Source organism: Nerophis lumbriciformis, linkage group LG05 (genome assembly GCF_033978685.3).
Source record: "Nerophis lumbriciformis linkage group LG05, RoL_Nlum_v2.1, whole genome shotgun sequence".
Classification (NCBI taxonomy): domain Eukaryota; kingdom Metazoa; phylum Chordata; class Actinopteri; order Syngnathiformes; family Syngnathidae; genus Nerophis; species Nerophis lumbriciformis.
Window position 1 is genome coordinate 39,085,278 of NC_084552.2, and position 20,316 is coordinate 39,105,593.

The 20,316-nt window shown below is 38.7% G+C and overlaps 1 protein-coding gene across 5 annotated transcripts in view; it reads right to left on the bottom strand.

The window, feature by feature from the left end:
- The window catches only part of nlgn2a (neuroligin 2a), a 440,867-nt gene that overhangs the window by 145,249 nt on the left and 275,302 nt on the right, over nucleotides 1–20,316 (bottom strand). For all 5 annotated transcript variants that reach the window (XM_072913207.1, XM_061960378.2, XM_061960372.2 and 2 more), the window contains 2 exons: nucleotides 6,517–6,696; nucleotides 5,959–6,392 (listed from right to left, as the gene is read on the bottom strand). In XM_072913207.1, coding sequence (XP_072769308.1) covers nucleotides 5,959–6,392; nucleotides 6,517–6,611 — 529 coding nt within the window. In that variant the 5' untranslated portion in view covers nucleotides 6,612–6,696. The remainder of the gene's footprint in view (nucleotides 1–5,958; nucleotides 6,393–6,516; nucleotides 6,697–20,316) is intronic.

Sequence of the window (20,316 nt, forward strand, 5' to 3'; positions counted from 1 at the left end):
ACGCACATCCCAAATGACAACGAGGGAGTTGTAGATTAAAAAAAGTAAAAAAGAAGCCTAGTGGAAGATGGCAGAGGGATTCTCTCCCTTAGATTTTCTTTTAGCAATGCAGACGACGTCCAAGAAACCCACAATGTGTCTACTTGGCCACATTTGGACAAATGTATGCTTTGGATAAAACAATGCCCAAAACATTTATTGTAGTATTTTACCTTGCAAGCCCAAACCAAAACTGCTCTCGACATAGAAGAGGTGGAACACATATTTAAGAACACACATTAAGGTGAGTTTAGTTCAAAGTTTTACTGCACATTACTATCAGCAACTGTTCCCAAACAACACGCAAGTAATTTTTTTTATGTCAAGCTATAGATAGATACTATTTTTATTAACTGTAGGCAGAGAAAAAGAATAACATTATAGGGGTGGGCCAAAGAGAAAGGTGTCCCCTGCTAAATGACAGTTATTAGTCATGGACCCTTATTGGGGCCATTTGGTTCCATATGTACACTCTCAGTTACATTATTACCTATATAACAACTTAAAATGTAGAAGTTAGGGCGGAATTTCATTTTGTTTGACTCTGTTCCACAGTCATGAAAATAGGTTTACTTTAAAAATGTTCAGTGTAATTTATTTCCGTTCATGTAAGAATGGAGTTTGTTAAAGGGATAGTGCACTTTTTTTGGAATTTTGCTTATCGTTCACAATCATGAAAGTCATGACGACGGATGTATTTTTGTTTTATGCATTCTAACTATTATTTAAACGTGATCAAAAGTCTGCTTACAATGGAGCCTATTGGAGCTGCTCTATTCTGCCTATAAAGCCCTTAAAAAAACATCCAAACACCTCCATTAAGGTTTTATATACATGATGTGAGTATACATGTAATGTAATATCAGGCACATTTATAATCAAATGTAATATTTACATATTTTGATCATTTTAAGAATACGCAGCGCGTTCATTTCAAAATCGCATCACAACGTTCGCTTTTTTCCAACAACATCACTGATTACTACTCACTGCAGACTTTATGAGAGCAAACAAACATAAAACATCACTTACTGTGTAATGTCTGCTGTCATTAGGATGCCGATTGATAGCATCTTGTTATATTACTGTTTAGATGAAGAATTGCTTATAATACTCGCGAAAAAACTGGAGGGGGAACCATGCGTCTTTTCGTGTCGCTCTCGCCATTACCGGGTTTCAACTGGATGTCAAAGTGTACCAACTTGTCGGAATAAGTCCTTCAATCCAGGTGAGATGCATGATTAATGATCTACAGTAAACTTCTACAAGCAGGGAAGCGAGGAAACAGCAGACTACTCGATGATGTAAACATAGCAGTATAAACTGGTGATCACATCGCCGCTATGAATAGTTTGTCTGTGTTAGCGCTTATAATAACAATATCACTAATACTTGGTTAATATTCAAGTCACAAAATGTAAATGGAGTATTGTTGGTGCTGTTTGGGTGGTTGTTTGTTGGATTTTATGGCCGAAATTGACGACTTCCCATTGGCTCTGTTTTAGGCAGACTTTTATTTACAAGTTAGAATGCATTTAAAAAAAAATCAAAATCAAATCCATCCGTCATCAGTGTGCAGTTCCCCTCTAATGTCTTTTTTTGGGAGAAAAATATTTTGTTCCTTTAGCCTGGTTATTGTCATTTTGCCACCGTGGTTTTTGTTAAAACAGTAATTTATCCTGTGCTGAAAAGTCTCCATTAGAATATATATTATGGCGTTTATTTATCATTATTATTGTGTCACTGCCTTTTATTTAATTTGTTTCTTGTGTTCTTCCCTCGTATTTGTACATGGTACGCAATTTAAAAGAAATGTTCAAAAGCCAGACAGAGGGCATGTTTCTAGCTAGTGTTTATCTTAATAAACAATCAAACTGCGCATTTTTCTCTTGTTGGGTGGAAAGTTGTACATTAAGTTATACATTTATATCATGTAGTATGCTACTTTTGCCGTGAAGCTTGTAGTGTACCTTGCAACAATTCTCTGGGGATAGCGTCACCAGTAGCTTAGCTACATTTAATCAAGAGTAACTTGTAGCTTAGCTTACTACATTTTCCAAGTAGCTTACCCATCACTGATCTCCATACACAATGTGGAGCCACTCCATAAGTTAATAATAATCACCACCGTTGCGGCAAATAAACTGCATTTCTTAATATAGTAAGTATCATTATCAATACTATGATCAATGGAGGACGAGGCTGAACACCAAGAGCAAGCATGGGCTGACATGTTAATAGCTAAGCTAGCTAAAACAACACAAGATATACTGTAGGTACTTAGTAAAGTTTAGCAAGTGCACATGTAACAACTTTACAGCAGAAAATAAGCAGATATTAACAGGAAATTAACACGCAGATTAATAAGAGTCTCGAGAGAAGATAATATAACAACTGTTGGTTTGTCAACATTGTCACGGTCAGTACACGACACAAAAGAGGGAGGATCCATCCAAAACTAGTGGTGTTGATACTAAGTTTAGTATCAGTTTATGATTGATACTAGAGTGATTTGATTAAGATTTTTATTTCCTCAAAATCTTTTTTTTGTTGTTTTTGTTAATGGTTACAAATTCAGAGAATACTTCCCCAGATAGTCGGTGATTTTGATTTGTAATTGTGTACTATTGACTTTGTTTTGATCAAACAGTTGTATGTAATTTAAGAGAAAAAGGAAATTTAGATATTGTGCTGATATTGTTAAATTGTCAATGGCACTCACCATAAATCGAGTGAAAAATTTACAGTTACTACATGAGATCGATATCTGCATTGGTATCGGCTGATCATGAATGACCCGATTTTGACGTGCATTTTCGTGCATCACACCTTAAATTGGAATATTTTATTTGACATGCACAGCACATACCAGAAAAGGAAGTGAAAAACGAAGAAGCAGTGACTTCTACTGTAAACAAACATGGATCTGTGCATTTTTGCCTGTCCAACGTTGTCACATTATTTATTTATACATGTTTCACTCTGTTCACTACTTTTGTTTTACCTCTCTTTTTGAAATGGAGCTGTTCTGTGCCCTCCATGTTGCGATATGTGCAGGTTGCGGCAAGTCTTCATGTTACGACATTCTGTGTATGTGCCTTTTATTGTTACATCGACACTCCAGACCATACATTTGTTTTTGCTAGTCTGGGTTTTTAAAACAACATATTCAACAGTATATAACGCTACTTCTGTACATGTTGAATGGAGAGGGGCCGGGGGGGGGCTTCATTCCAAGACTATTAAATTCAGTCCCCGCTCCACCCCCGAAGTATAGCGGACATGAAAGACATGCGCAGTAAAGATAACTTTGACCTAAATTTCAGCAGTAGTGTTTTCATGCGCTTATATCTGAATGAATATTGGCATTAACCACACGTCTCGATCGGAATTAAATTTTGATCCGAACGTGTGTGATCGGATCAGAATATTCTGAATGACGTGTTTACATGAAGCATTTTTTATTCCGATTAATTGTGTTCATGTGCACATAGCTACTGTTCTAAACCACAAAAGATTGTTTTAAATGTCGATTGAAATCATCATCGTTCTGCTTGCACACTGAAATATTTAGTTTGAGAGGGTGTCAACAAGATAAAGTGTTATAAAATAAACTTTTTGTCCTAAAAAATAGTTGTATTTTCTGCTTTTAGCATTAGCAAGCAACACAAAGAGAACAGGTGTATTATTATTAGATGTGTACCATATATAGATACGGATTCTGCAGATCGATGCAGATCTATTCATGACTTTTGTGCATTTTTTCCCTTTAAAGCGAAGCAAGCTAAGCTGGCAAGAGGAGAAAAGATGAGCGGGACAATAAAGAGATTTTTTTGCATCAGCAGTTACACATCCCTTTTTTATTGCAGCAAGCTGGCACCTTCGGTGTGCTCCTTCTATTATTAATCTATTAGTTTTTTTTCCCCCTCTTTCATTTCTTGAAACATCTCGGTGCAGCAGCGAGGCTATCGGCCTGCGTTATGGCGTTAGCATCGAGCCGCTCCTGATGAATCTTTAAAGGAAATTGAAATATCGCAAGACGGCCAGATGGTGACTGATGCATCACAGAGATAGATGGCGCTAGGGATGGAATAATCACGGGCGTGCACGCCCTTAAGAAGCCTGGCGCTAACGAGGCTGCTGAGGTGAGAAGTTCACATCCTGGAGGATCCGCCTGGCAGAGCAGGCGTAAACTCTCCTCGGTCAGAGCTAATTAAGTAGAACCCGGTGGCCTAATTGGCGCTTTGTAAGCACTTAGGAGGGTTAAACCCCAGTCTGCTAGAGAGGGGGGGAGGGTCCATCCTTTTGCACGAGCAATACAAAATTTGCAAAAGTGATACATCACTTTATTGTCTGACGTTAAAAACGTTAAAAAAAAAAAGAAACGAGGACGACTCGCAAATTATACTTTCTTGTGGTCGTCGTTCCCAGCATAAGTCTGCAAGCTTGAAGAATGCGGTTTGTGTGCAAGCTGGAGGCTGCCAGTGAACGACCACGTTCCCTTAGCGTCCCACCACCCCTACGCCCCCCTTCCATGCGTCCATCGATCTGGAGTGACTCTGCAGGAGCCAGATGAAAACCACTCACTATGATTTATGAGACATCATCTCCAGGAGTGGGGCGTTGTCGGAGCCCCTCCCAGTTTGCGTGAAGGCCTAATAGGATCCCCTGGGTCCTAATGCCTGACCCTATTGCAAAACAAGCTTGGCTGTTGCCCATACACACGGGGAAAAGGAGGTTTTAATTCAACAACAATATCATCGGGTTCATAAAAAAGTGAAAAAATACACATTTCAATCTAATATTGTTTAAAGCTGGTAAAAAAATGCAAGTAAAAAGCCACAAGAGTGGCTCGTTTATGCACTAAAAAGTAGAGTGCACAAATGGACTTGTGTAAAAAAAAAAAAGAAGTAAAAAAAAAAAAAAAAAATCTCACTTCACCTTTTATCGTGTATGCAATCGCACGTTTTTTTTATGCACATTTAGCTGCCCCAGAAAAAAAAAAGAGCTAACAAACACATGAATTTAAACCAGTGAAAAAGACTCCAGACGTCAGGTCCTATATGTGGCTGAGGAGCTATAAGCAGCAATGATGAAGATGTGCAAAGAGAAAGGAGGGAGGGGGTGTCAAGCTGTGAAAAGCTAAAAAAAACTGAATAAAAGTGTGTGAGGAAGAAGACGACACCTTCGACTAAATGCAGCTGGTCTCAACTGGAAAAAGAAACATCACGAGGAAAGGAGAATCACAGACGACATGGATAAAGTCTCTTTTTCTCTCTCTCACACACACACACACACACACACACACACACACACACACACACACACACACACACACACACACACACACACACACACACACACAGTGTCCCACAGACATACATGTCCACAAGCTTCAAAAACTGCATTTCAACAAAAGCACACAGATCAGGCATATAATGACAATAATAGTGCACTTTTTTTAGTTTCTCCCAAAGCATTTGTATGGACAAAAGTATTGATTCTTCCACACCAAACTCTCCCAAACATGCATGCAACCTGCTTAGTGCACTGCAGGGGAAAAGAAAAAAAAACACCTTCCGTAAAATATTTCCAAAAGTCAGAAACTAAGTATTGGCCAAAGGTTTATGTTAAAAAGAAGAAATGACCACTTGATTAATTATTGACTCAATACTTTTGTCCACATGCAGCATCTGCAGCAAGAAGAGATTCAGGAATACTTGCAGGATTGTGAAAGAACAGGAGGAATAGAAAAAAGATCTACCAGACAATTTGCTAAGCCCCTCCCCTTTAAGAGCAACTGGCCAATCACATCTTAGACTTCAATAGATGCTGGCGTGAACCATGCTTGGTGTGACTGACAGAAGCGGGGCTTAGCAGAGAGTCAGCCATAGCTCCTCCCACCCAGCCTGCACTCACCATCCTCGGTCGGCACGTAGACGTTGAGATAGAGGCAGTCCTCGCTCTGGTTCTGGATGTAGCCCGCCGCCACGTCCAGGTTGTCTGTGAACCACACGGGCAGCATGATCTCCGGCAGCACCCCGTGCACGTTTTGGGGGCACACGGGGGCAAACTGGGTGGCGTTGCGGATCTCCTGCCACGAGCCCGGGGCTTCGGGCGGCTGAAAGCGGCGGTCGCCGATTGGGGCGGTGGCATAGGGCACGCCCAGGTACTGCTCCACCGGGCCCAGGATTTCGTTGTTGAGGTCCTTCTTGATCCCTCGCAGCTTGCCGTAGTTGGTGGTGACCACAGGGTGCTTGGACGGGTCCACTTTTTGACTGAAGGCCAGGCTGAAGAGGGCAAGGCCCATCAAGCACCAGTCGGCCATGACGGACCTTTTTCTCTCTTCTTTGCTAGCAAGTACAAATAAAAACATGGCTGCTGATGACGTGATCATCAAAAGGCAGCGGAGTCCAAAGCCGGTTGACTGAAGCGACACGCAGCCGTTATAAAAAATACAAAAGGAGCTTCTCTGACCATGTGAAAGGAGAACATGGATGAGGAGGGCGCTGGAGAGGGTGGGCGGTCCTCTGCGGGGGCGCCAGGTCAGTGCGGAGGCAAGGCTTTTTCATTGGCTTCCACAGCCATGGTCCCGTTATGGTCCATCCCCTTGCGACCTGTCATGTCCCGTCCTGGTGACGTCATCTACGTCAGCACCTGCACAGAGACAACAAGCATCAAGTTTCACTGCAACTGGAATTCAAAATACAGGCAAAGGTTTTGATCGCCTCTATTTTTCTCTTCCCGACGATTTCTGTTGTTTATGCCCGGAAAAACACGAGCAACGATGTCACCAACTATTGTCGACAATTCTTACTATCGATTTTTGTCAAGGATGCTGATGAATCGTTGCAGCCCTACAAACTAAAATAAAGAATCAAGATTGATAGGCAAGTGAGGGTTATAATCTAATTATAATCTCAAAATAATCTTATTTATCTCATCATATGAAATATAACTTACTTCACCAATTATTATTTATTTATTTATTTGTATTGTGATTACTTATGGAGTATATTGTGAATAAATTGAGAACAGGAAGTGAACAAAAGTTTTAGCAACTGTTATGTAAAAGAAAAGGGGTAGAATTAAATAAGCTCTGCTTCTTCCTACTCCTTTTCGAACATGTTGAAAAGAGAAACTGGAAATTGTGATGTATCATGTTGTATGCTTGCATGTTCGGAATAAACTCAAACTCAACTCAATCAATTACCAATTGATGCTTTAATTGATCAGTGCGATCAAACAGTGCATCTCTGAATTGAGAGTTCATTTTAGGGAAAATCATTTCAGTCCCAGTGCATTGTGATTACCGAGCATGAGCTGAAAATAAACCCTGCCACTGGGATTTGGTCATGTGACCTGGGAAACCCTCTCGCACTGTGCCGCTTTCTTTAACGCATCACAGCACAGATCTGGAACGTGCACAAACTACTTTTTAAAGTACTAGTCGACTCCCAAAAGTAAACCCCAGAGATGTCACAAACCTTGACTTAAGTAACTGCTGGGTCAAAGGTCAAACATGCCGTGCTCGGTTTGCGGCATGGACAAGCCCTAATTGTGCACATGAATGATTGAGCACCATTCATTTCATCTACAGAGCAAATCCTCATGTTAGACAACCAGTCACAAATGCATGGAGGGAGATTACACCATCATCATAATACCATTGTTGGCCGGCGTTACGTAATGGACCACCAATCCCATGGGGCTTTCTTTAAAATTTGAACGCTCTCTCTTTGCTTTATCGCCCGGCTTAAATCGCCAGATTTAAAATCGCCATTAAGCGTATAATTCCGTCACACTTAAGCAACTCTGTGCCCTTGTCTTCTCGCACTGCCAATAAAGCATTTTGCATTTGAAAGTCAAAAGTCCCATGGCTAGACATCAGATAATTAGAGCCCCACAGACAATAGAGTGGCTCGTTCATGTCAAAATGATTACGTTCTCCTGTTTAGAAGCCATTAAAGCAGCATTGCTAATTCTGTGTGTTATTCTGACGCAGTATGTGTTCAGCCTAATGTCCTCGCTGCATGGACATTGTTGTGCCCACATCTGAAATTCCCACCCTGTCATGGTTAAGAAAGCAGCAAAAGTGCCCTCTATGGAAGTATTATTGTAGCAAAATTATTGACAAGTGTGTATTTCAATTTGTGCGTCTGTAATCCAATTCACGTGTCAGTGTGCTAATGTGTGTGTCTGTATATCGATCTGTGTGTATTTATAATCAGAGCCATGTGTGCGCATTTTATGTGTGTATGTATTATGAAAAAAACAAAAAAAACTGTCCATATTTCCTCGATTGGCTGTATTTTTACAGCAACATTTCTGCCGTGTAAGAGTTGTCTGTCCGTGCAGCACTCCAAACTTGTCTGTCTGTAACTTTACCTTGCCTTTCCTTATACTCACCAATAGTGCCTTATTTTGGAAATGTACTCAACTCAACTGTGTCACTGCTGTATGTTTGATCTTACTAGAACAGATAGTGACCAAAACCAAGACAATAGGCGTGATTTTTTACTTTAAGCTGTCTTATGTCCAACACATTAAAAATATTACAAAAATATTTTTTCATCGTCTTAAAAACATGGCCAGAGTCCGCCTGTTTCTCTCTCAGGCCAACGCGGAGGTTTCTGGTTTTCCCAAAAATAACCAGGTGCGGGAGCACATTACACCAGTTTTAAAGTCGCTGCATTGGCACCCCATCTGCGTCAGGGTCGATTTTAAAGTTCTATAAGTTTTTAAACGTCTGAATGGCCTTGCACCTTCTTATCTATTTGACCTGCTTTTTCCGTATCAACCCTGGCGGATCCTGAGATCCTCCGGCACTGTCCTTTTAGCTTTACCAAATACCAGAACAAAGATCCACAATGAGGCGACATTTAGTCACTTTGGCCTCCACCTGTGGGATAGCTTGTCAAAGAGCCTCAGGACTGCAGATACCGTTGACATTATTATTATTTTTTAAAAAGGTAAAAGACTCACTGTATTATTTGTGCTTTTTACTGATCATTTTAAACTCTTATGTTTTTTTGTTTTTTTATGATTATGTCATGTTATTTTCTATTTTATTTATTGCTATTATTACTACTATCACTCGCTTAATATTATAGTATGTGTGTGTTTTCTTAATTTCTTTCTTTTTTCCCCTGCAAAGCAATTTGTGTTGCCACTTGCCTGTGTATAAAAACTGTTATAAATAAAGTTTGATTTTAAGTTTGATTTGAATGTATGAAAACTGACAATTTTCTTGGTCAATAGTTTTGCCAAGAATCGAATGATTAAAAACAGTGGTGTATGAAACCCAGGTACCACTGTGCTTGGTTGGAGACCAGTTTAGGGATAGGCTCCAGCTCAGCCGTGACCCTAATGGGGACAAGCAGTATAGAAAATGGATGGATGGAAACTTGTCAAGAGTGGTCAAAGACGCCAGCTTAGCTGTGATGCCAGGCAACCTGCAGAATTTGCGGGTGCATCTGAGTGTTTAATTGGCTCAATTTGGAGGCCGTAATTGATCCAGCGTGTGTGTGCACTCGCATCTGAGAAGGAGGTGGGGGGGCTTAAGTGATTGATGATGCAGAGGGTAGAGACATGAAGCCCAAGCTTTGGCCACAGAAGCTGCCAGGAAAAGACTCATCTGAAGTAGGGGGTGATTATGATCTTTTCCACACACCGTTGCACTTTGCAGCCTGTCCTGCATTGCTACACGAAACGATGCACCATGGTTGTTTGAGTCCGTTGGGTAAAGATGACGTTTAGAGGACCACTGCCTCTGGTTGGCGTTGTGCATCGTGATAAATCCGACGTAATGCAAGCTTGATCGCAGAGGGGCTTCACGATCTTGCATCGTTATATTTATTTCATTCACACTAATCACAGGTGGACTCTTGGCTGGTCCAGTAATATTTTAGGGTATTGATGTAGGTCATGGATGTCCAAAGTGTGGTCCACAGCACATTTGGAATTGTATTGGCTCTCTGCATACTGTATAAACTAAACTATCCCTTATTATCAAGATATATTCAGTAATGTTGCTAAGTACGAGTCCTGTGATCCGGACGTGTACAGTAATTATCTGAAAGGACGCAGTCAACTGACTCTCCTTGCGTCCCAGGAACACACCTCATTTTTTTTCCATGAAAAACGATACATTGTGTTTAAAATCACAGTAACTAGTACGGATACACACATTCATTGACAGTGAATCAATTGAATCAGACAAGAAATAATTAATTAAATCTGTCGGCGACAAATTCCTCTGACAATAGGATCTTTTTTTTTCCGGACATAGAAGGAACATGACCGCTTCTGCGCAACCAGTGACTGCCGAGCAACAGGAAGAGAAAAACATTGCGAGTAAAGACTAAACACTAACTTCCTCAATTTGCAAAGTGGACCTTGCTTTTCACGGCAGTACGGAAGCCCGTAAAGCAGAGACATGTCGTACATCTGAAGGATGCAGTCTCCGACTCACCTTGGTAAAATAGTTAGCTTGTTCGCTAGCGAGCGGACTAACTAATAAGTTAACTATCTTACCGAGGAGAGTTGACCACCGTTGTCCAAACTTTTTCCCTTCATACAGAAAAACTGAAGGATTGACATTTTGGCATCATCTAATTAAATTCTGAATATCACAGACAATTAAGCTTTATGTAAACTATGAACTTGCATATATTATTAGTGGGCGTGTTGCAGATGATCTACCGTACTAAGACTGCATGTACAATTGATGAGTTCAGAAGTATATAAAAATGAGGATTTTGTGTGCACCACCTGCCCTCGCCATGGAGATCTATTTACTGCACACCCATTGCATCATAAGATTCCAACCTGTGGTGTTTTGTAATGTTGTGAAAATGCAGTGCACAAACATAATGTATACAATCTTTTCTGGGCTATATAGAAGTGCAGTCTAGACAACAAACCTATTTTTAGCACGCCTACGGTGTTGTGATGGTGCATCTGCAATGATCCAGATGCAAGAAATACGTTTTTTTTATCGGGATATACCAAAGAAGACATAATATTATTATAAAACAAACTCTATTAAAAATAACGCCAGCAGACACCACAACAAATCAATTGAATTGCGATAGTTGTAATCAGCCAGCAGTTATACAATTGTGAAATGACAATTTTTACTAAACGATAGGTCTAATATTTTAGTTTCTGACGGTCCAAATGTGTTGACACACACACAGACAGAGATTTGTATCTCCATCATCGATCATTGCAGTGATCGCCTCCTCACAATGGCCGTGGCACAGCCATTTGTGCATAAATGCGCCAGTTTGCACATACATTCATAACGTGCTATATATAGACGCAAAACAGCGGCCACAAAACAGTTTCAGGCTTGATAAATCATGAACTTGCAGAAAAGAATGCTAAATGGATTGTGCTTGGTATTTGCATACATTATCAGGTTGGCAAATGTTTTAGTACACGCAGTAAATCAGGCTCTTTGTGTATTAAAGATGCTCAAATATATGCTAAGTTATCTGTATAAAACATCCACATCTTAGCTTTGTGTTAAAGGTGACCCAACAATATACAGTACATCCTCGTCTGTTCACGTTTGGGCATTCACACCCCCACATATGTGCAGACTTCTTTTTTTTCTGCTTAAAATTGTAAATAATGAGTTGTTGTTTTTCCCTAATGGTAACTCGATTAGAAAGTGGTTTGATGGCGCTATGTCCAGGAGTAAAAGATTGATGTTACATTCTGGTGCTTGTCTGGATTCGGGATGCAGAAACGCATAAAGTGCCGTCTTTATTGGGGAAAACGCAGGTAACACAAAAAACAAAGATGTGCAGCTGGGAATTGCACACAAAGTAAACAGGTGTATGAAGCGCAAAGCAAATGACCCAGCATCCCCAGGGACAGCCAACGCTCAAACCAGAGGGATGGAGGAAAACGGGAAATGGAGTGAAAAACAAGAGCGCTGGTCAGGAAACAATACAAAGAACAAAAAAACTAGTCAAAACTTTTATGTGAGATCAACATATATGTTGCTATTAATTCCGGCAGAGGGCACCGACTCCCAAGGTAATTCACACAACATGTTCCAGCAGGAAGATGCTTTGACAAGACATGATGTTTTCGTTTTGTTTGTGTATACTGTATGCTTGTTGATTGTTTCTTGATGTGTAAAAATGAATTTAAAATATGTGCTATAACTGAGAGGCATACTATTGGGTTAGTGTTAAGGGTGCATCTCTTATTTTTTGTTTCATTCAGCCAATTTATTTTATTTTGATAGTATGCATACAAGTCCAATAAAAACGAGCTGCAAGTCGAAAATAGCGATTAGTCGCATGTCAACAACAGTAGGTCTATCTGTGACACAGGTGCTTCTATTTGCAGCAAGAATGACTGACAGAGGTCTTCTGCACACTAAAGGTTGACTTTCTATTACATTCCACCTTCACAAAATTCTGGCTTTTTCCACTGCTCTATTGCTATATTTGTCCTTCATGGGAGACTCACTATATCACACGCAGACTAAAATGGGACTCCACATATGAAAGCTGCTTCTCCTTCACACCCCGAAAAACCTCCATCCATAGGAGTGAATGAGGCACAATGTCTGCGATGGATCCATCGGCATGCGCTCATGTTGGCCAAGGAAGTATTTCATTTAGGGGTCGCTGAGCCAATAGAACTCTTTGCCTCATCTCTCCAATTACTGCACCATCCACACCTCCAGGCGGAACGAGCCAGTTGGCAAACTCCACCACGTTAATCACACAACATTTTGAGTCTCCTGCTGTTTATCCCAACCGTCCTCCCTCTCAGCAGCAGCAGCCAAGCATCAGGCCAAGCTCACCAGCATCTGGCGAGCTTGCTCAAAGGCACAGGGAGCCCTCATTTGCATATCACTCGCATGATGTGTTTACAGTCGCAAGGGTACTCGTTTGTTTTGGCAAATTAGCTCATTTTGGGGGGTTGTTTTCTTGACGCGTTTGGATTCTGCTTTCAGCTGTAGGAGTGTTTTGTCGCAACCATCACGCTGTGCGTCAAGCGAACGTTTGGTTCTTACGCACTAAAGTGTACCTGTCCAATGATGACTGCAACTGTAGAAACATGATAGTTGTGCTCATGAAGTCATCCAAAAGGAAGGAGACCAGTCAACATTATTTTTTCAGCATATTTTTTTACAACAACCACTATTTTTTTGCAGTTGATCCATATTAGACTCAAAGCAAACAAAAATACTGGTATACTTTATTTTAGTAGGATCACATTAGTCACATAATTTTGGTCTTGACCTCTGTATGTATGATAAGATTATCGCAGATCCTCGAGATCAGTAGTTCTTAACCTTGTTGGAAGTCCCGAACGCCACCAGTTTCATATGCGCATTCACCGAACCCTTCTTAGTGAAAAATAAAATGCTGGTTTTTTTCAAATTCAAGACAAAGTTATATGTTTTTGGTAACACTTTAGTATGGGGAACATATTCTAAGTAACAAAGACTTAATTTGGAGTTATTTGGTTATGGTTATAATAAAGCCATCCCGAATAAGGCATTAATAAGTACTTAATAATGACTAGTTAAGAGCCAATATGTTACTAATTTGCATGTTAATAAGCAATTAATTATTGGTGAATATGTTCCCCATACTAAAGTGTTACCATGTTTTTTACTGGTGCACAAAATGAACCGTGCATGAACATCACCTTGTTCAAACAACAAAACCAACACAGTGCATAAACTCACAACAAATTACACACCTGCAAATCAGTGTGACTTCTGCTTTTGCCGTATCCGTAATACGCCGATAGGGAGAAGTTTTCATTTACACGATGAGTCGGGTGTGTCTTGACGTTCGCCGAACCCTTGAGCCCGACTCACCGAACCCATAGGGTTCGATCAAACCCAGGTTAAGAACCACTGCTCTAGATGCAACCTTTTAATCAAATTTGAATAATAGGATACTGAAACTGGTTTGGTGGATTTAAAGATTCCTTTTTTATTTATAAATGAAATTGTAAATGGGTATTTGGTGGGTAGATTCTGAAAAGTATTGTATTGTATTGTATTGTATTTTGTATATTATATGATGGCGCATATTTTAACTGTGGGTCCCTGTCCATAAGCTGTGTGCTTCTAGGGATGGCCTTTTTGCAGAACGGACTCTGATATTAACAGAAGAAACAATAATGAAATACAAGACTATGTCTGTCTGTAAATAAATCAAACTGATTAAGGATTTTGTACAGAAAACGTGACTTATTTTTGAGAGTTTAAATGTTTCTTGATATTTATTGATTTGCTTTCTATTGGTGGGGGTTACATTCCAAAACTCCCCTATACACCCAAAAAAATCCCATTTTTGATAATGCATTCTAAACCCTCTCAGACTCATTAAAACACATTTGAAATGTAGTTTTACACATTAAAACACTTACAAGCAAAGTAAACAGCCCTGTGCATAAGAAAAAGTGTAGTTACACGACATCACTTCTTGTCAAAGCATCTTACTGCTGGGAAAAGTTGTGTTGAATTAACTTGTGAGACTGCGCCCTCTTCTGGATTCATACCGGCTGCACTCGTTTTTCCCCTGTAGATAGTGCCATAATACCCATTTGAATTTAAGTTAAAGGGGACCTATGATGATTCTAATCTACATTTAAAACACTGGTGTTCGAGATCAGTGGTTATCAAACTTTTTTCACTACGCACCACCTTACTGTAGAAAGAAAACACCATAATGAGCAACATTAAAACAACGTAGTAGGCCTAAGTTTTCATTAAAAACAAGGCATATGTTTTATTTAACAAGTATATTTAATATTTTGCCCACTGTAGCATTGCACACAGTTTGAACAATAACACTGTGTTTGAATTTAGGAAAATAAAACACTGTACTTTAATCAAGTGATTATTTGGAATACCACTATATCAGGGCTATTTAACTAAATAATGAAGAGGGCCAGTTTTAAGAGCCCAAGGGATCAGGGGCCGGACATCAAAATGTGGATGTTTCTTTCGAAAGTGCCTCCACGGGTTTTTATCCTACTTATTTACAAAGTAAACACATCAGCTTTTAAACTGCTCTGACAATGAATTCCTTATTCTGCCCTCGCGACTCGTTTCCAGCTTGTGCAGCTAGACAGTCAACAGCATGAGGAAACAGAAACTAAGTTTTGTTGAGGATTGATCTTCTTTCCTGTGAATTATATTTCTTCCTCAGTTTTATTTCTTTGTACGTCTTCCTTTATTTTGGTGTGTAAGACTTAAAATGCAAACATTACAGCAAACATTGCACACATGTGTTCAAATGCTGGTCAAATTCAGCGCTATACGTATTTAACCAGTTTTGATCGCCAGAGTTAAACAACCAAAAAGAACACGACCACAAATAGAAAAGACATCATAAAGTCAGCAATTTCAATACATTCATACTTTGTTGTCCAGTTGCTGTTAAAAGTCAGATTTTTTCCATTTTGATTTTTTCAAGGTCGATGGTGCCATCTTTTTCTACTCAACCACTGCTGCTTCATTGTGACACATATGCTTCGCTGTTGCCCCCTTTGGGGTGCTGGGAGTACTGCATACATGGGCAACCCTGTTTTGAATGGTTTCATAAAGCCTCTTTGGGTGTTTGGCGGGCCAAATGAAAAGCTTTGGCGGGCCGGATGTGGCCCACGAGCTGCTAGTTGAATAGACGTGCATACCACTAGTAGTACATGTATCACAGTTTGAGAATCATTGCTCTAGATTATATGTATTGAATATGGTTTGGTATCAATTTTGCGGGAATTTTGCTCCACAGTCATTTTATAATTTGTTGTTTTAGTCTGTCTGCAAACGGTTAGTGTTAGATTGCAAATTAGATCATATAAAATGGATGGTTGGAAAAATATACACTATTAAATATTCTTGAATACGAACATAACCACAATTTTTTTTTTCTCGACACGGTCAAAAATAAACGTCATGAACAGGATATCTGTAAATTCACCGGTCACAACATTAGGTACCCCTGCACACTCTTTGATACAGCGATGCATAAAAAAAAGCTGCTATTAGCAGCATTTATGTCACTGCATGTCGCACGTTGGTGTTATTATACACATTTCTTAAACCACGTAGTAATGTTTTTCTTCTTTTTTGTCAGAGTTTAGCGGCTAATCCAATTTCGTAGTGAACCATCTTGACATAATAGTCCCGTGCGAAATGTTGTGTACAAATAAACATGGAAGTATTTATTTTATAGACATCAAAGCAGGCTGGCGGAATGCAACGAGAAGGAATGACAGGGAAGCTACAAGCAGCATCAGCTGTGTCAGGAAGCCCTATCCACCTTTGCATATGTGTGAATAAGCACAAATGTATGTCCATCAATCTGTGACGTCATACATGACCCACTGTCTAAAGCAGGGGTCCCCAAAATCCGGCCCACAGGAAGTCCCAAATTAAAAAAAAAGTTTTTTTTGTTTTTTTTAATCTTTCCTTTCTAATCCATTTTCGAACCGCTTGTTACTCTTGGTGTCTCCTAGCCGCTCAGGCACATCATATTGTCTAAAAATGAATTTTTCCATCGATAACGTGACAATGTTAAATGTTGATGAACATCAATGTTAATTGATGTTAAATGACAAAACAGATTATAAAGACAATGTATGTATATATATATATATATATATATATATATATATATATATATATGTATGTATAGATATATATATCCCAAGCTCTGGAACGACCTACCCCTGAGTGTTAGACAAGCCTCCTCTCTTCCTGTTTTTAAATCTCTCTTAAAAACATACTTTTATTCCATGGCTTTTAACACTGAGTGATATCCATCCTGCAATGGCGCCCCATAATACACCTGCTGTGAACCTGTTTTTATTTATTCTATTTTAAATTTTTTTTTTTTATCGTGTTCTGTTTGTGTTGTGTTGTGTTTGCTCGGTACTCGTTTTATCTTTTAACCTGTTCATTGTACAGCACTTTGGCTACCCCTGTGGTAAATTTTAAATGTGCTTTATAAATAAAGTTGATTTGATTTGATTTATATATATATATATATATATATATATATATATATATATATATATATATATATATATATATATATATATATATATATATATATATATATATATATATATGTATATATGTATAGATATATATGTGTATATGTATATATATATATATATATATATATATATATATATATATATACATATACACATATATATCCATACATTTATATATATATATATATATATATATATATATATATATATATATATATATATACACACACACATATATATATATACATTTATATTTATATATATATATATATACATATATATATATATATATATATATACATATATATATATATACACAGCCTGGCCCCCGGCCAAATTTTTTTAACCCAATGCCGCCCCCGAGTCAAAAAGTTTGGGGACCCCTGGTCTAAAGAAAACACAGCAAAACTACAGCGTTCAGGGGCATACAAAACTGCATGCAAGCTCACGCCAAATTGCATGAAGCGTATTATTTGATGCTTTGGCATACACAAATATATCCAACATGGTAACATTTACAAGTCAGACGAGCGGAAAATCATCATAGGTCCACGTTAACGCAGAGAAAAAATATATATGTACAATTTAAAGCAAAAAAAAGAAATATGTGAATATTTGTGAATACTCTATTTTCAATTCAGAAGCTATTTTCAAATTATTTTCCCAATTTACTATACCATTTAGTTTGTGCTAATTATTTGTTTTTTGATATACATGTCTTATTTGTACACCAACAAGGGCCTGATCTACTAAGAGCCAAATGCCACTTGCTAAACAGCGTGTGCAATCTATAAATTAGAGTGTAGCGTGTGATCTATTAACACTGCATGTACAATTGAAAAGCTGTGGAGACCGCCTTATTTAAATTAAGATTTTGCATGTACAAAACGGGGCATTACTACAGAGACATTTGATCCTTTACTGTCATACTAACATGCTCCTACATGTGGTGTTACACTATGTTTTAAACATGCAGGAGACCGTGGCCTGTGCTATCAAGTATGCATTTGTTTCGGTACAAGCAAACCTTTAGTAAATCAGGGCCCAAGTTGTATTACGTATTCATAAATGTGCTTTATGTAAAACTGTATTACATCTATTTTCATATTTTTAATGTAACAATTATATTTACCTACAATATTAAATATATTGCTATACCGTAAACACATTCAAAATGTGCTGAAATTTCTGCAAATTATAGCATTTCTGTGTTAAAAGTAGTGGATAATGCTTAGCCTTTACTCGAGCAACATAAATAGTGACAGTCACAGCGCCAAAACCAACAGGAAGTGCCGCCATTAGCTAGATAAAGATCAAATAATTTGGGCCGAGCAAAGGTTGGATGCGTCGTCCCACTGTCAATTAGGGCCTGAAAATGCAGCAGCGCAACGTAATTAACGTGTGAGCAGACTTTAATTAGCAAGGAGGCGTCCTCACATTCGTCACTGTCTGGCTAACTACTTGGCATAAATGCAATACATGCTGCGATGGTTCTGCACTGGGATAACGAGGAGGAAGTTCAATGACGTTCCAGTAGAACCCGGGTGTGCAGGTCGGCAATTAGAAGGTTAAAACTGTGCTAAGCGGGTCAAGAATGGATGAGCGTGTGTGTGTGTGTGTGTGTGTGTGTGTGTGTGTGTGTGTGTGTGTGTGTGTGTGTGTGTGTGTGAGAAAGATGGACCATCGCTGAGAACAATTAACTTAGCTGACCCGGTCGCCGTGGTGGCAGCTTCAACCCTTGTGACTCCGGCAGCTGTCAAATAGACAGGTCGTCACACTCTACAGGCAGCCGAAGATGAGGCGCACACACACTACATAGTGCATATGCACAGGCAGTGACTAATTAACACATTTAGGCAGGCAGTGATTAATTAACACATGTACCACCTCTACATTGAATAAACACAATAGCTCCTCACACCACAGCTATAAAGTATATACATACAAATATATATATATATATATATATATATATACACACACACAGGTACATATATATTTATATAAATATAAACTAGGGGTGTGGGAAAAAAATCGATTCTCACGTTGTACGATTCAGTATCGATACTCATTTTTCAAAAATCGATTTTTATTTTTTATTTATTTATTTTTTATTAATCAATCCAACAAAACAATACACAACAATACCATAATAATGCAATCCAATTCCAAAGCCAAACCCGACCCAGCAACACTCAGAACAGCAATAAACAGCACTTGAGAGGAGACACAAACACGACACAGAACAATCCAAAAGTAGTGAAACAAAAATGAATATTATCAACAACAATATCAATATTAGTAACAATTTCAACATAGCAGTGATTAAAAATCCATCATTTACATTATCATTAGACATTTATAAAAAAAATTAAAATGAACAAGTGTCACAGTGGCTTACACTTGCATCCCATCTCATAAGCTTGACAACACATTGTGTCTAATATTTTCACAAAGATAAAAAAAAGTCATATTTTTGGTTCATTTAATAGTTAAAACAAATTTACATTATTGCAATCAGTTGATAAAACATTGTCCTTTACAATTATAAAAGCTTTTAACACAAATCTACTACTCTGCTTGCACGTCAGCAGACTGGGGTCGATCCTGCTGAAATCCTACAAATGTGTATGTATTGAATGAATAGTGAATTGTTTTGAATTGGAAAAATATCGTTTTTGAATCGGAAAAATCAATTTATAATTGAATCGTGACCCCAAGAATCGATTTTGAATCAAATCGTGGAACACCCAAAGATTCGCAGCCCTATATATATATATATATATATATATATATATACATATACATATACACTCTTGGCATTCTTTCGAATGCCAAGTGTGTGCAAAACAGTAATCAGAACTTTCCTCCAGAAGGTCTTATCTTTGTCCATGTGATGTCAGATGAAATACCCAACAATATGTTTGGAGGAGAAAAGGTGAGGCCTTTAATCCAAGGAACACTACTCCTACTGTCAAGCATGGTGGTGGAAGTTTTATGCTCTGGGCCTGTTTTGCTGCCAATTGAACTGGTGCTTTACGGAGAGTAAATGGGACAATGAAAAAGGAGGATTACCTCCAAATTCTTCAAGACAACCTAAAATCATCAGCCCGGAGGTTGGGTCTTGTGCGCAGTTGGGTGTTCCAACAGGACAATGACCCCAAACACGTCAAATGTGGTAAAGGAATGGCTAAATTAGGCTAGAATTAAGGTTTTAGAATG